The sequence below is a fragment of the Humulus lupulus genome, chromosome 8 (assembly GCF_963169125.1).
Source record: "Humulus lupulus chromosome 8, drHumLupu1.1, whole genome shotgun sequence".
In the NCBI taxonomy this organism is placed as follows: Eukaryota; Viridiplantae; Streptophyta; class Magnoliopsida; order Rosales; family Cannabaceae; genus Humulus; species Humulus lupulus.
Window position 1 is genome coordinate 56,176,279 of NC_084800.1, and position 18,101 is coordinate 56,194,379.

The following is an 18,101-nucleotide window of genomic DNA, read 5'->3' on the forward strand; positions in this document are numbered from 1 at the left end:
TGAAGATTTCGAGGAGGTAGGCATCGATGAACAAAATCCTTCACGGACGGTGAAGCTCGGAAAGAACCTCTGCGATAGAAGAAAGGCGGATCTGACTGCGTTTCTGAAAAAGAACCTAGACGTATTCGCATGGTCGCACGAGGACATGATAGGGATCAGTCCGAGCGTAATCATGCACACGCTTCACCTAGAAAAAAGCGTCCCTGCAAAGTCTCAAAAGCAGAGGCGTTTAGGGACAACCCGAGCCGAGGCCCTTGAAGAAGAAGTGGCCCGGCTCAAAAAATGTGGCTTTATCCGCGAAGCCAGATTTCCCATTTGGGTTGCCAATCCCGTGTTAGTTCCAAAGCCCAATGGCAAGTGGCGGACCTGTATCGATTTTTCCGACCTGAATAAAGCCTGCCCCAAGGATTGCTTTCCGTTGCCGAGGATCGATCAACTGGTGGATGCCACGGCGGGGCACGAGCTCATGTCCTTCATGGACGCGTACTCAGGCTACAATCAGATCGCGATGAATCCAGCAGACCAGGATCATACCAGCTTTATGACCCCGATTAATGTCTATTGTTATAAGGTCATGCCGTTCGGTCTTAAGAATGCCGGGGCAACCTACCAAAGGCTGGTAAATAGAATGTTCGCGGATCAGATCGGGAAAAACATGGAAGTGTACGTCGATGATATGCTTGTCAAATCAAAGACTGCCACCAACCACGTCGCCGACCTGGAAGAATGTTTTAACATACTGCGAGAATATGGCATGAGGCTCAATCCTCAGAAATGCACTTTCGGTGTCGCATCGGGGAAGTTCTTGGGTTTCATAGTCAATACCCGAGGAATCGAGGCAAATCCCGACAAGATCAGGTCACTGCTCGAGCTTCCATCCCCCAGGTCGCGGAAAGATGTCCAAGGCCTCACAGGAAGGGTGGCAGCACTGAACCGGTTCATTTGCAAATCGACCGACAAGTGCCTGCCTTTGTACAACCTGCTCCGCGGAAACAAGAAGTTCGAATGGACAGTAGAATGCGAGGGCGCATTCCTCGACCTAAAAACGCACCTAGCTGAGCCACCTGTGCTATCAAAGACCAGGGTAGGAGAACCTCTTTTCCTCTACATGGTCGTGACTGAGGACGCAGCTAGTGCCATTCTGGTGCGAGAAGAGGACCAGGCTCAGAAACCGGTTTATTACATCAGCAAGAGACTCCTCGGAGCTGAGTCAAGGTACCCGTTGATGGAAAAGCTGGCGTTCTGCCTAATCACGGCCTCGCGAAAACTCAGGCCATACTTCCAGTCCCACTCTGTACACGTCATGACTGATCAGCCTCTAAGGCAGGTTTTGCAAAAGCCTGAAGCCTCGGGACGCTTGCTAAAGTGGGCGGTCGAACTCAGTCAATTCGAGATTTTCTATACTCCCCGAACTACCATAAAAAGTCAAGCCTTGGCCGACTTCGTGGCAGAATGCGCGGGATTCCGTGAGATCCCATCGGAAGATTCACAGCAGCTCACCTCCTCAGGTTCATCGTGGAGGATCTTCGTTGATGGCTCATCTAACGAGAACGGCTTCGGGGCCGGAATCATTTTGATATCCCCAGAAGGACATAGATTCCATTCGGCGCTGAGGTTCGGGTTCAAGGCGTCCAACAACGAGGCAGAGTACGAGGCCTTGTTAGCCGGACTTAGGATAGCTAGCGAGCTAAATGCAAGCTCTGTCCAATGCTTCAGCGACTCCCAGCTCGTGGTTAATCAGGTCTTAGGCGAGTATCAGGCGCGGGGTCCCAAGATGGCCTCTTATTTGGCTAAGGTAAAATCCGAATTGTCTACGTTTGGGCAAGGGTCGATCGAGCAGATACCTCGGGAGCAGAACGCCAATGCAGATGCTCTCGCCAAGCTCGCCACCTCGAGGGAGGCAGAAACCCTGGGGTTGGTGCCAATTGAGTTCTTGGACAAACCAAGCATAGACGGAGATGGAGCAGATATTGAGATGATTGACATCAGGCCGACCTGGATGACTCCCATTGTTGAGTACCTCGTCGAGGGCAAGTTACCCGAAGGGCGCAACGACGTACGGCGAGTCCTTTATCAAGCTCCGAGATATACGCTAGTCGAGGGGGTGTTGTACCGACGTGGGCATTCATTACCTCTCCTTCGGTGTGTTCTTCCAAGTGAAGCGAAGGCCATCCTGCAGGAAGTTCATGACGGATTCTGCGGAGATCACACCGGGGGGCAAAGCCTGGCCTTGAAGATCCTTCGGCAGGGTTTTTACTGGCCGACTCTGTCCAAAGACTCGATCTCATATGTAAAAAAGTGCGACAAATGTCAGCGGTTCGCCGCGGTTGCACGAGCACCCCTGACCGAGCTAAAAATGATATCGTCTCCCTGGCCCTTCGCCATTTGGGGCATAGATCTAATAGGCGCCCTGCCCACCGGAAAGGGCGGGGTCCGTTACGCCGTGGTAGCCATTGACTACTTCACAAAGTGGGCCGAAGCAGAGCCGTTGGCGACAATAACATCGAAAAAGGTGCTAGACTTCGTGGTTAAAAGCATCGTTTGTCGATTCGGCCTACCCAAAAAGATCGTTTCCGACAATGGCACTCAATTTGACAGCGACATGTTCACCGAATTTTGCGAAAAGAACGGAATTGTGAAAAGTTTCTCATCCGTGGCCTATCCCCAGGCGAACGGCCAGGTCGAAGCTGTCAATAAAACTCTGAAGGCAAGCCTCAAGAAGAGGTTAGATGAGGCAAAGGGGATCTGGCCAGAACAGCTCCCCCAAGTTCTGTGGGCCTATAGGACCTCACATCGGACTCCCACGGGTCACACTCCTTTCTCCCTAACCTATGGAAGTGAAGCGGTCCTCCCCGTGGAGGTGAAGGTCCTGTCGCACAGGGTCCGGTCCTACGAACAAGACAAGAACCACGAGCTCCTATGCCACTCCTTAGACTTGATGGATGAGAGGCGAGAGGATTCACAACTCCAGCTCGCCCATTATCAACAGAAAATCACTCGCTACTTCAACACTAAGGTCAACAGACGTGCCTTTAGCGTCGGCGATTTGGTCTTGAGGAGAGTTTTCCTGGCCGGGAAAGATCCCAAAGATGGGGTTTTGGGACCAAGCTGGTAAGGACCATACCAGGTCATCGAAGTCATCAAAGAAGGGACGTATAAATTAGCTCGACTTGGTGGAGGGGCGGTCCCGCGGACTTGGAATGCAATCCACCTAAAGAAATATTATCAATAAACATTTGTAAGACCTAGAAGGTCACCTTCCATGTATAAATAAAAATCAAATGTTTCTCGTTATTTGCAAGGGTAATTTTAAAGTAACAACAAAAGGCCCTTTCCCAGTTACTTGGGGGGCATATGGTACCTGGATATATCCAGGTCTCCTTAACGACTTAGGTGTTAATTTTTATCTACGGATAAGAGTCATCACAAACTAAGTCCTATCCTGGTCTTAACCGGGTCATCAAACTTAGAAGTTAACAAAAATTTGTTGACCGTGGTTCTTCTTTAAAGAGCCCGGGATACGGATAAAAGTTAACGCGATCTAAGTTTTTTCGAAATAAGTTCCTGGTCTTAACCGGGTCATAAAACTTAGAAGTTAACAAAAATTTGTTGACCGTGGTTCTTCTTTAAAGAGCCCGGGATACGGATAAAAGTTAACGCGATCTAAGTTTTTTCGAAATAAGTTCCTGGTCTTAACCGGGTCATAAAACTTAGAAGTTAACAAAAATTTGTTGACCGTGGTTCTTCTTTAAAGAGCCCGAGATACGGATAAAAGTTAACGCGATCTAAGTTTTTTCAAAATAAGTTCCTGGTCTTAACCAGGTCATAAAACTTAGAAGTTAGCTAAAATTTGTTGACCGTGGTTCTTCTTTAAAGAGCCCGGGATACGGATAAAAGTTAACGCGATCTAAGTTTTTTCAAAATAAGTTCCTGGTCTTAACCAGGTCATAAAACTTAGAAGTTAGCTAAAATTTGTTGACCGTGGTTCTTCTTTAAAGAGCCCGGGATACGGATAAAAGTTAACGCGATCTAAGTTTTTTCAAAATAAGTTCCTGGTCTTAACCAGGTCGGAAAACTTAGAAGTTAGCTAAAATTTGTTGAACGCGGATCTTCTTTAGAGAGCCCGGGACACAAATAATGTTAACTTGAACTAAGTCATAAAAATAAAAAGATAAATTGTGACCAAATGCATACAAGTATATATATAAAACTGGCTGAGCAAGATGTCTCGAGGCGGAAACGCCCCACACAAAAAGAGAATTACAATAAAAAAAAAAATGCTCAAAGTGCGTAAACGAGGAGCATCCTAAGCCCCATCAGCTGGCCCTTTGGAGGTCGCGGTCTCGCCTTGTTCCACCGCGGCAGAAGCCTCTCCAATCTCCGAAGGAGGAGCCTCCTTATTCAGGCGGGCTTGAAGCCGCGGCAACAGGAATGCCCAGAGGTCCGGCGACATGAAGGAGAAGTCCGCGTCCGGATTGTGGGACCAGCAGTGATAGAATAGGTCCTGTAAGGACTGCTCCGACACGACCCGCTCATCTTTCAGGGCGGCCTGGGAGGTCTGGACTTCGGCCTTCGCACCTCAAGGTCTGCCCGCGATGCGGCCAGGGAGTTTTTAAGCTCTAGGTTCTCGGAGCGAAGCTTCTCTAGCTCGGATGCGGCCAGGGAGCGTTTAAGCTCTTGGTTCTCCGAGCGGACCTTCTCTAGCTCGGCTTTGGAGGCCGCCAGGGCGTCTCTCGCCTCTTGAGACTCCTGGAGGGCAGTCTGGCGATCTGCTTCCAAACCCTCGAGCTGGGCCTTGGTCCTAACGATGCCTCTATAGGCGGCAGCCATGCCCTGCAAGAAAAGAATGATAAATTAGCAAACTGGAAGGAGAAAGGCGGCGTGTGAGTGTCAAAGCCTTAGAAGAAGGGGGCACTTTACCGTTAGAGTCATGTCCATAGCAGATTCTATAACTCGGACCGGGTTCGTTGTTTCGATGGCCCGGAGCTCTTTCTCCCTGATATTGTAGTAGTGGCTGACGGCGTAGCTGGCCGACTCGTACACCGTACCCCGGAATGCTTCGGGCATCTTCTCCAGAGCCCGGGGGTCGACCGGGATACGCACGTCCGGGGCTGCCGCGGCCAGATTCCCGACCTCTATTACCCCGTCCTGGGCGGCCAGTGGAGATCGTTGGGGTGGCAGATGCATGAGTCCTGTCCTGGCGACAGGGATGTTCGCCCCCGCGACCTGGGATGGCGGGTCTCTCTCCTTCTCCGTAGCTGGGGATTTGGTGGAGACCCCGGTCGAGCTCTTGGACTCGCGAAGCCTCTTTAAACTCGGCCCCGCTGGGGGATTCCCACCGAACACAACGCCCCGCAGACTATTCCCGGGCTGAGACATCTTTTCTGCCAAAGAGCAAAAAACACGGTTATCAGCAATCATACAGAAATAAAGGCAATAAGAAAGCAAATACCAAGGGAGCCCTACCCCCCGAGCTGGAAGAGCCTAGGACGATTATCTCACGAACTGGCGAAGGTTCTAGGTCCGGTTCTGAATCGGGGCTGGACTCTTCTACGTACTGCCTAATCCCCGGAGCGTAGACGCCCCTCTGGAGCGCAAGCCACGTGCGTAAATTGGTCCCGTACTCCTCAAAAATGGCCGACCTAAAGGCTAGGGTATTATCTACTACTACGGTACCCTTGGGCCGACTCTCTTGGTTGCCCAGCACGAGCTGCTCAACGCAGTGGAGCAGAAGCGTGTCCAGGTTCGGATTCCTTGGGTGACGATGGACGAGCTGCCTAGGGTTGAACCTAACCAGCCGGGGGTCTGCAGTGGCCCTATCTACGTTCTTAAATAAGTAAGAGTTACCTTGACCGGAAGGACCCGCGGCTGCTCCGGATTGGGCCCTCTCCTCGCTCATCCCCTGGGCGACCTCCAAGCTCCTCTTCATGTTCCTCACCAGAGGAACTTCCTCACCTTCTTCCTCGCCTTCGTCATCTGCGACCTCCTCCGCGACGATCGGCCTGTTGTCGCGGGCTGGGGGAGGACCCCGGGGCCTTTTCAAATTCAAAGTCTGATTTGGGAAAATCAGCTTGCAGAATACCATCGCCTCGTCCGTCACGAGCACGCGGTAGTCTTTCTCACTGGGGGGCAGGTTCGCCAGTGTATCGTATTGACCCCCGAGGGTCACGGACTTTTCAGTCCTCGAGTAGATGGCTGCAAGGTTGGTTGAAATCAGAATTGGAATAAGGGACGAGCTAAAATAAGATAACTGTTAAAAGGCTATCTAAATGGAGGATTACTTACGAGGGCGGTTGAAATAATGATGATCGCAATTTCGGAACCCAGTAGACATAAAAAACTGGTCTTTGAAGTCGTTTGGATGGCTCGGCAGCTCGATCACTGCTGCTGTGTTAGGGAAGCGGGTTAAGTAATAGAACCCGTCGCATCGCCCCCGCTGGTCCGGGCTGGCTTTGAGGCAGAAGAAATATAGGATATCAGCAGGAGTGGGGACCTCCCACTCATGCTTTTGGAACAAATACCTCAGTCCCGCCAGCAGACGGTAGGAATTGGGGGGGAGCTGAAATTGGGCCAACCCCACATAGTTCAGAAAATTAGCAAAATACTGATCCAGGGGGAGGAAGGCCCCTGCCTTGAAGTGTTCCCCGCTCCAGGCCGCGAACGACTCGTCGAGCGGCGTGCAGCTCCTCTCCCCATCCGCAGCAGGTCGGGCGATCACGGAGGTCTTCCCCAGAGGAATGTTGTGGTTAAGGAAGATTTTGGTGATCTTTGCCTGGCTGGTTATCTTTGAGACGATTCTCTCCACCTCGAAAAACGCGTCAGGAGCCACCTCGGCCTGCTTCTCCACCGCCGGCCCAAAGTGAGGAATTGGCGAGCTGGTCACCACCGCCTTTCCTTTATCCTTCTGGGAGGCCGAACTTCCCACATTCTTCTGTGGCAGATTTCTCTTAGGAGCCATCTGGTCGCCTATCGAACAAAAGAAAACACTTTAGAAAAGGCGACCCAAGCAGGAGAGTGAAGCAAGTATTAAGTACACGAGCTGGGGTAAGCCCAGCCCGTGGAGAGTGGTGCCACGCGTTCCAAGGAACACGCGCCTATGCCCTCAACAGATCCCAGATTACTCGGAATTCGTGTGTCAGATGGCTCAGAGTAAAAAAAATTGCCTTGGGGGGAAAGTTTCAACAGGCAAGGCGTGGCAAAACCGCTTTTAAGGCGTATTCCCTAAGCTACCCGGTTTTTGCACCCAAAGTTCCTAAGGATCCTACCCAGAAATTGTTCCTAAGAGAGAATCATGGAACCCATGTTCTAAGGTGATGTCCCATGGCAAGTGTGCCCTAATCTAAGAAGGGCCATCACCCTCCATATCCGCGCGACCCAAAAAACCTCTGCATGTGGCTACAGTAAAAAATTTTACCTAGGCTACAGTGGCATGCCTTCAAAAATAAACAGGGACAGAAGACTTACAGTATAGGGTTGGATGGTGAGCGAGGTTGCTGCGTTGGTAGGAGCTTCGTTGGCACAGTAGTCTCCAAGGCCTTGAAGGAACTCGCACGCTTAAGCTTCGTGAACGGAGAAGATGAGAGCAATGGAAATGAGGGTTTTGTTCTTCGGAAGGTCAGAGAGAAAAGAAGGAAATTTGAGAGGTTCTGAATGGTAAGGTGGCCCGTGCGTGGGATGACCACCCCCTTTTTTATACAAGGGAGGATCACGTGTAAAAGGCTCCTAGGAGACCCTCCACTCGAAATGTGAAACGACGGCTGGACAGTAGGCTAGGCCATTTAATGCGGTTCTCGTAGAGTGTACCGTCGCCACCCACGGCGTTCCACGTATCAGACGCATGCGAAAAGCATGGAATGCGAAGGGTTGTGGGAGAAGTCTAAAAGCTCCTACTGTGGTCTCCCATATCTGACGTCATGGACCACGAGCAGGAGCTTGGGGGTAGATGTACGCCCTGGCTTTCCCACGGGCTGTTTAGCAGGACGATCCTCGGACTAAACATGATTTAGCCCGAGGCTCCCACAGGCCAGAGGCTTTATCTTCAGGACGGGCCCTTTCTAGCTCGAGGGGATGGAGTTTCCTGCTCCCTCTTGTTGTTCCAGGAGCTGGGAACAACATCCGGCGACCACTGACGGATCAGCTCGGGTTATGGATTGTTCCGGCAGCGAGCTTCTCAGGAAGCTCTGACCCTATGGGAAGTCAACACGCAAGATAAACGTGCATAATCCTGCCATCACGTGTCCGATATCCCCCTGACTTCTCGGACACGCAGCAGGAACGTGCGTATTCAGACACCCACGGGCGGGTTGGGCCGTGCGGCCCATTGTTTCCTTCCATACTGATTAGACCGCACTTGTGTGTCAGGTTTAGGAATTAATCAAGAATATCATAGACTTGATATGACAAATGGAAAGGTCACGGGATGACCTCCCTACCAATTTCCAGGTGCCTTCTCCTATAAATATGGAGACCCTGGGAATTGATGGGGGTTGGAAAAAATAGTCTTGTAAGAACTATATATTTTGTAAACCAATTACCCAGAAAAGATCAATAATATTGACTAGTGGAGTAGAAGGATTTTAACCTTCGAACCACTTAAAAACGTGTTTAAGGTCACCTAGTTCTTTTCACAAAGATTTCATATCTGCGGCGGTTCTACTTTTAAGTACTAATCTCTTTCTCTTCTTCTCTTAATTACCTGTTGCCGAAGAACCGCGTCAACAGTTGGTATATCGAATTTTGTATAAGTTATAAGTTTGGTTACTTGTTGGTTAACCAAATATAAAATAAACTAAAATGTTACATTTAATTCCGGTCATCTTCTCCAGCAACAGTGAAAAAACATATGCTTGCCACATATGAAAATGAACACATTCAAGAGTAGGTCGCAATTAGAGCTGTAAATGTGGGTCGGGTCGGGTGGAGCTCGTACTCAAATTTGTGTTGGGCCGAGCCGACCCATATTTGAAAGAGTAAGCCCGGCACGACGCATGACGTGCCGGGCCCAGATTAGGTCAGCCCACTTTCCTTATTTGGGCTCAAATCCGGGCCCATTTCTAGACTCATTTTATTATTGCCAAAAAATGTGAGGATGGGGAATTAAACCCCCCCCCCCCCCCCCCACCTCCTCTTTAGCAATCAATGAACTCACTACCAATCCAAATACATTTCTCTATTTAAATTATAGTTTCAGATATTTTTATATAATTTTTAACAATACTTTACAAAAAATTATATCAAATATAATTATTAGAATTTGAATATATGCTAATAAATGCTAAAAAAATTAACTCACAATTCTTAATATAAATTAATATAATTATAAAATTTTAAATATTGAGAAAAATAATAGACTTTTATTATCACTTTAATTTATAGATAATTGATAAATAAACATTTATTATCACTATTAATGTCAAAATATTGGGCTTTTTATCATGTCATGCGTTCGGGTTAGTTTGTTCGTGCTTTCTGTCATGTCTTCGGGCTTGTCGTGCCATGCCGTGCTCAGACCCATGTCGTGTCGTGCCGCACCAATTTTCAATTTGTGTCGTGCCTCGCCCAAGCCCATATTTTTTCGTGTCGTGTCGTGCTCGTGCCTCCTGGGCTTGTGCTGGTTTCGTGCCGTGCTAGAAAACTTGGCCCGTATTTAGAGCATTAGTCGCAGTGGTACCACTCTTGACCGGAAAAAGCCCCTAAAGTCACTGTATACCCAAAAAATTGTCAGAAAAAAGCCAATGGTATAGCCGGAGTGAATGCCTGGGTTGTGTTCCTCTCGTGGATCTCCTTCCAATGGTACCACCTCCAAGACTCCGGGTGGTCAAAGTTGGTCGAATAATTTAATGTGCGACTTTGACTAGCGCCTGTGGTCTTCTCCAATGTAGGATGGCGGCGAGCTTTGGACCGTGAGATCGTCGGCAAATTGTCTTCCCTCTCGTCTGACTCGTGTAGCAGTATGGTGGCTGGAATATGACAACTTACTCTAATAGATAGTTTGAAGAGAGAAAAGTTTTCAAAGTTCTAAAAAAGACAGTATAAAAACGTTATTTTTAATAATAAAGTTTTACACATTTTTTTTTAAAATTAAAATTAAAAAAACGTATGACATTGTAATTAATCCTTATTAAAATATATATTATAATTGATTTAAAAATGAAAAAATATATAAAATAAATCAGTATTAAAATTAATTACTAAAATTATTTTTTGTCTCCTATATAATAAATAAGGAAAATTTATAGTTAAAATTACTAATCTTTGTGTTTACATACGGCTAAAATACCTAAATTTTTTTTTTTTTTTTAAAATACCAAAACGTGGATCAACCATTAACTTACACGTAACTATATACTAGTCAAAAATCATACTTAACAGTTGGTACAAAATGTAAGAAAAAGTAAGATTTTGGTACTTTTCTCACAATTTTTTTTTTGATAATTAAGTGTAATAAAAGTAAAATTTTTTGTAATTTAGCTGCAAAGTGAAGCTAATGTTCTCACTCAATACCTTCATTAATTCGATTAAGGTCTCTTTTTTTCTAAAAATTAGTGGAAGTTTTCGTGGTTACATGACAAATTGACATTAACAATTAACTATTCTACTAATAACAATAAAATTAAAAAGAAACTCTAGAATTATGATCTCCACAATTTGGGGGGATAACGAGTAGTGTTTACTGGTCCCACATGAGAAGTTCTCGTGGTCCTGCAGTACTCTGTCTATCAATCGGGCCCCAAAGCAAAAATAACTGAACCAACCAACTTCCACTACAGCTGATCCCTTCAATAAAATCAAACTTGCCGCCAAACAACTCCGGCTTCGCTGTCGTTGCACCCACCGCCGCCTTTGCCGGGAACTTGTGAGCGTGTCGGGAATCAACTTCTTGAATCTTCGCCGCCGACTGTAATTCCGGAGGAGTTAGAAATTAAGAAGAGCAATAACGGTCCACGTAAGCAAAACACAGCGGCAGGATAGACTCTGGTGGGCTCCTCCGACATCTGTTACGAACCCAATCAAATCATGTTCCGACTTTCAATTTATGAAAACCTCCGCCACCCAACCCAACGATCCCACTTTCTTATCCTCACGCCCTTAAACGCTGTCGTTTCTGTGTTGCCACCTTTGCCCTGCCTTTCGGTCAAATTTGTTTAGAATCATGTCCTACCTAAAACTGGTCGGAGCTTTAATGAGAGGCCCAAATAAATGGAGAGTTGGGGACAAAAATTAAACGTGTAAATTAGATTATGCACCGTCATTGTTTTATACTTGTACTAAAAAAGTGAACGATAGATAATATAAGAAGCTGAAGCTGGTTGCAGCTTTAACGAGAGGCTCAAATAAATGGAGAGTTGGGGACGGAAAGTACATAGGAATAGCGGTCGTCGTGAGAGAGTGCCACGTCAGTTAACGGAATCATGAGGAACGAAGTACTGGTAGTAGGCTACTAGGCAATGATTGTTAGTTTAGAATAGATTAGAACTTTAGAAGGACGGTAAAGGAAAAGGAAATAGATGATGAGGATGTGTGATTGATTTTAAACCTGGGATTGGGAAGTCGGTGCCGTTTAGACGTACACGTGGCGTGTTGCGTGTGTGCTTTTGTTATGAATGTGTGGGCACATGGGTGATCATAATGTGGCTGGGATGTTTCTAGAGTGAAGTTAAACTTAAATAGTTCGCAATCATTAAAAGTTTTGCACGTGTCTAATATCATGTGAAACGGTAAATGTTCTCTGTCGTATGGTAACGTATGATATAGTGTTATTCTAAAACTAAATTTGCCAAATAATTTTTTCATGGAACCCTGAGTTGTGATATGTTTTCTTTCAAATACCATTCTTGGAAGTTGTTATATGTTTAAAACAAATATTTAACACATGCTTTGATAATATAGTATGAATTCAACAATGATATCTATATTTATACATTACAGCCTTTAAAAAATGGAAAATCAATTTATTTTTGCCTTTTTAGATTATAAGTATATAATTATGAATTTAAAATCATTGTTTTATAATTGCATATATAAGATGTGATTTGATGATATATAATAGTTTTTTATATAAAAAAAAATGCTAGGCTTTCAAAATTAATTTTGTAAAACAAAAGTAATTGAGAAATCAATAATTTTTAAAGATGTTGTTGGTTTCGGATATAAAAAATAATCTTATAAATTCTAAAATATTGTATATATATATATATACCTACTAGCTAGAAAATTTAATAAATTAGAATATTCCTAATAAAGTGTCAAATATGTGTTATAATGCTATATTTTAAAATCAAAACCATTCAAACATAGTGCTTAAAATTGTACTAAATTTGACATATATTAATAATTTATGTCAAAATTGAAATTTTATACATATATTAATTAACAATAAAATTATAATTTATTATTATTATGTTAATATTAATTTTCTTAATATTTAATTATTACTCACCACTGATGAGAGTTCTTGTTATTTCAAATAACAATATGTATTAAAGTTTGTCTCAAATTATATATGTCTATATCTTTATGCTATATTTAGATGTGCAATTAGCACATACAATGGAGATAATTATCTATTTAAAAAATATATATTAAAAGATAACAAGAATTAAAAACAATTTTGATTTTTAAATACTAATAAGTTAAAAAGAAGGTTACAATTTTTCCTAATAATTATTTGTAGGACTAAAATAAATGTACTAATAACATTAATCGATTTAGTTTCCTAATAAATAACTCTAAGCATGTATTTTACTAAATCAATAGATCTTTTAATTCATCTTTGGTTCTTAATTCATAGCTATATTCAAATAACATAATGTAAATTGTCAATAGAAAAATCAAAGCAAAGTATTATTAAGAGGTTCCTTCCTTTTTCGTTGTTAGCTAGCTAATAGACTGAATATTCTTTGATCATAATACTTGACTATGTATTGTTCGAGTGTGAACCATGTACATAGTCAATGACTACGATCTATGGGTGCTAAGCTGACTGTAAACCTCGAGTACTATTAAGTAGGTACAATTCAATTAATTTTAACTCATCACATAAAGCAGCCGGTGAATTAAATTCAAAGTCACTTATTTTGATAACATAGATGGTCTTAGTGCCCAATTATTATTATTATCATTGTTATTCGCACGTGTTTATTTTCCTATAATAATTTGCAACAACTATAGAATACACACCATGAGAGGGTCCACACATTTTGCAAATGCGATTGTGTTATTTTTTTTTAGAGAAGAGTGGCCCAAATTAAATGACTCTTATCCTTATCTGTTTCTGCGAGTCCGAACTGATTCATATAAAGAATAATGCGCTCACGAGTTCAATAAATTTATGATACTTGAAATAAAATTACAAAATGTATATCCCTTTACATTTCGATTACAGTAAACAATTGTTATTTAAAAAAAAAAAATCGTACTATAGAAGGACGTCCCGTACTAAAATTGGTCCACCCACACCCGAATTCAAATAACTCCGGGTCAAATAACAAGTCATTGAGATTCGGAAAAATTAAAAAATGATCCGAATCCTGACCCGTAAAAAATATGGTAGTACTACTTAAAAGTATTTCTTTTTTTTTTCCTAATATTTTTCAGAAATTCCAGAGGAATGAATCCTGATGTAGATACTCATCGAAGGAGTTATCTTCTCCGTAATCGATAGTTGGTAACGGCGGTGAGAAAAAATCGCCGGTCAGATCATCAAAACCCGGAAACAATCCGTATTCTGTAGCATAATTACCCGTACCCAAATTCGAAAACAAATCCATACACGACACGTTGGTCGCCACGTCACTGTCGAAGTGGGCCATCCCACTCCCTTCCGACACTGATGGCGATGGTGACTCCATCTGTATTATCTCGGGCACGGTCCGACCCGAATGGCGGCCGTTTGCCGCCTCCGAGTTCGCGAACCTAGCCGCCGCTGCCTGGATCTCGGTCGGCGTGAGAGACCTGCCACCGGCAATCTCCGGTGGACTATTGGGGAAGTTGAACTTGGCCGTCCTGCCACGCAAGCAGAAAAGAGCAGCATCGAATGCACGCGCCGCCTTCTCGGCGGTGTCGTAAGACCCCAACCAAATCCTCTCCCGGCTGTTGGGTAGCCTGATTTCGGAGACCCATTTCCCCCACTTCCTCTTCCGTACGCCCTTATACCTTAAATCACTTCGCTCTGACTCTGGATTCTTCTCAATAGGGCTCTGTTTCACCATTTTTCTTTCTTCCTTTTTTGATTTAGTATAGTTGGCGTTCGTATTCGTTAAAAAAAAAAAAGAATTAAAATAATAATAAAAAAAATAAATCTCAGGTGATGAGATAGTTGTGATTTAGAACAGTGTTTTGTTCTTTTGATGAGAGGAAACAAAGAATTTCTTATCGGTTTGTGTTTGGTTGCGATGAATTAAGTTTTTGCGGCTTTGGATTATTTATATGTGAGGGTTTTTTAGAGCGTGTTTTTAGTGTGCTGATACTGAGAGCTATAAATTTGATAATGTTGACTGATGGGTCAACCTGAAAATGCGCGTTTGGGGGATCAAAGCCGTAAAGAATCAGAAATAGAAAATTAGAAGCATACACGTGTAAAGATCTGAGATACTGTGACGTGGATTACGCGGGGTAAGGGAGGCTATTTTAAGCCCTTTTTATCCACGTGTGCTTTTGTTTGTTTCTCTTACCTCGTGCTGTTATTGCATCAGTCATTTTTACACTTACTTCGGGCTTTCCTTTGCTTGGTTTAGTTTGCTATTTTCTTTAAACAGGGGTTTAATTTTTTTTATGCTTGTTTTTATTAAATTTGATTAAATTTCAAACATACACAAAGCTCTGAATTAAATTTATTTAAAATGTTGATTTAGATATTTATTTTTCTTCTCAAGAAAAAATTATATGATTATGATTTCAAACGATTTTCAGGAGCAAGGTGGAGTTGGAGCATATAATATTTTAGTTGAGACAAACAGAAGATCAAGAAAGAACTAGGATATCAACTGTTATTGTCTTAACCAAACAAACAAAAAGATAAGATTTAATTATACTTTTTTCTTTTAAAAAAATATTTTTTACTTTCAATAATAGTAATTTGAGGATTTTTATCCTTTTAGCATTTATCATTTTAAGTTATGGATAACATTGTTGTAACATGTAATGATTTTTTTTTTTTTTTAAAACTGAGATATATATTTTTCCATAAAAAAACAACAAGAAAATAATGCATTTAAAACTTGAATAATATTCTACAGAAAAAAAACTTTGAAAAATATTTTTATTTGTATGGTGATTGGTTTTGACTTAGAATGGCCTAAAAATTAAAGTATGAGATGTTTTCTTTTTTAAATTGTCAAATATTCATGATGAATTACAAATGTTTTTGTAGCTTTTAAAATGTTAGAGAAATTAGTGAGAAAAGAATTTGCAAACGTTTATATTCGAAAAATTGCATTTATTTATTTATGATCAATTTCAAACAATATAGTACAAGTCCTAAGTCATATATATGAAATTATTTTCTAAATATTGAAAATAAGAGATATCATTTAGTAACCCTTAAATTTTGTAGGGAGAAAAGAGTATATTAAAATAATGATCAATTTGTTTTTTTGAACAATTATAATATTAATATTCGCTCGAATAATATATGTCACAGTCAATTTTATATATACACTATCTTAAAAAGTTTCAATATTTTATTTTATTTTTCGTAAAAAGAATGGAATAAAATAACCTTTAGAACTAATTAAAAAGACAGAGTTTACACTAATGAACCACGTTTCAGAATGGGGGAATTAATAAAATAAGATGAAAAGTGTTTCAGATAGTAGCAAATAGCAATTAACTAGAGTATTGAAACTACTAAGCTGTTTCTATAGAAAAGGACAGTCTCCATAAAACGCCAACGGAGATTATGTCACCACACACATAAGCATAAAAAAAAGGGTCGGGTTTCGTCGTCAACCAAGTTTCACGGGTCATTTTCTCACGTGTCAACTCAAAATGTCAAAACAGTAGAAAGGACCGAACGACATTCAAAAGTACCTAACGACTAACGCGCCTGGTAGCTTAGTTGGCGTTTTACCGCGGATGTTAATGCGACGCCGTTTTGTGTTTTTGACTGACGTCTCTCTCTTGAGTAGACAAGAGATTTAAACGACTTTTATTTATGTCCGAAACTGTACTTAAGTAAATGTCTCCGCACGCACGCTTACAACATGGACTCAGTAGTGACATCACTATATATACTAGAAGAAGACGACTTAAGATAAATTAATTAATGGCTCATAATTTTAATTATTCCTTCTCGGTCTATTTCACATTGCATTTCTCTTATGCCAGATTTTGCTCACTACACTTACCGAGAAGGAGTTAATAATTCTTTTTACATTTATAATAATGTAACAATTTTTTTTAAAGTACTTTACATAGATAATGTATTAAAAAAAACAACTATAATGATAGAAAACCTTGCAAAACAAATAATGATTCCCAATTAATTCAGGGAAAAGTTGTAATAATTAACTGCCTTATTCTCTTTCAAAAAAAAAAATTAACTGCCTTATTTTTGTATTGAAAACTTGTAATGATTAAAGGTTTTATATTGTTCCTTTACAAAAATGAAGTTTTATATTGTATTGTGTTGATTAATTTATTATACGAAATGGTTGTTTATATAATTTTGTATGTCTTGAAAATAATTGATTATATTTGGATGCTCGTGAAGTAATGTTCTCTTATACTCAAGTTATAATGACGTGAGATAATAACACATATTTATATAAAAATTAATGATATGTGCATCAACCTTGCATATATTACACACAATAATATAATATTAATTTTTAAAGTAATATATTTTAATTTTAATAAATATAATTAGTTAAACTAAACTATCACACTATATAATGTCACTTTATAATGTTTATGTGTACATATCATTATCCCTAAATATATCTACTTCTAATAATAATTAAATCATCAAAAACAAATATGAAAATTTTCTTCCAAATTACTTTTTTTTTTTAAATACTCACTAATTCTACGTGTTGGTGAAAGCCTAGCTCTCTCCATTTTACTATATTATATATATACATAAAAAATTTACATAGTTTAATACTTATTTAATAATTGACCTATCTAAATTTATTTGAAATATTTATTTAATTTTTAAATTTTGAATAGTTAACTCTTAAGTCACTTATTAGAGATGGAAAACAAAGATTGTCTTTCTCATTCTCACTTTGATTTGGCATCAAAAGATAAAAAATGTCTTCCATTCCACTCTAGGAATGTAGATGGAATGGGTCGGCCCCACTCCAATAAGACTTCCTCCTAACCTACTAGACTCGAGAAGTATTTTGAAGCGAGTCAGTTTAGACCTGTCTTGGATGAGTCGGGGCGGGTCATACCCAACTCGATTTATTTACTTTGAAAAAAAAAATTCAAGTTTTTAGAATATACGTTTATAAATTATTTTTACATTAATTGAGGTTTTTATAAATTTTATTTTAAAACTTCATTTAAAATTTTAATTTTATTATAAATTATGAGATTTACAATATTAAAATAATATTAGGCATACATTAAATTTACATGTAAATTTTTACTAGGCATATACTTTACATGTATCATTACTTATTAATTGTAAAAAAAAAAAAAAATTACTTCATTCTATAAAGTTTATATCTTTACGTGTATCATTGCTTAGTGATTGTAAAAATTAAAAAAATAAACGGATTGGATCTGGTCAGTACCCGACCTGCTTGAATTAATAGTCACGCGCTCCAACTCAAACAAATCGAGGCAAAGCCACCCTAGCAGGTTGGAGCTCCAATCCATTTTAACCAATTCTCTCATTTTGCCATTACTATTCTTGTCTCATTCTCTGTTTAAATGGAAATGCATTTTTATCTTAATCTTTTATAATTTGACTCTACTTCTCACAAAAATTAAATAATTAGAACATTTATAATGACAAATAAGAATATGAATATTATTATTATAGAATATTCTAGTAAATTTGTCTTTTTGACCGAAAATACAAACAAAAACATTATTATAAGAATAGTCTCACACGGTCACACTTAATCTGGACATAGATGGGTCAATTAATA

General features: G+C 40.8%; 1 protein-coding gene across 1 annotated transcript; it reads right to left on the reverse strand.

Annotated features, from left to right (window-relative positions):
- Window positions 1-13,290: 13,290 nt before the first annotated feature.
- Window positions 13,291-14,393, reverse strand: LOC133797333 (ethylene-responsive transcription factor ERF017). Its single transcript, XM_062235204.1, has one exon. It carries the CDS (start codon window positions 14,208-14,210, stop codon window positions 13,593-13,595), a length of 618 nt encoding a protein of 205 aa, XP_062091188.1. The 5' UTR covers window positions 14,211-14,393; the 3' UTR covers window positions 13,291-13,592.
- Between the last annotated feature and the right edge of the window lie 3,708 nt (window positions 14,394-18,101).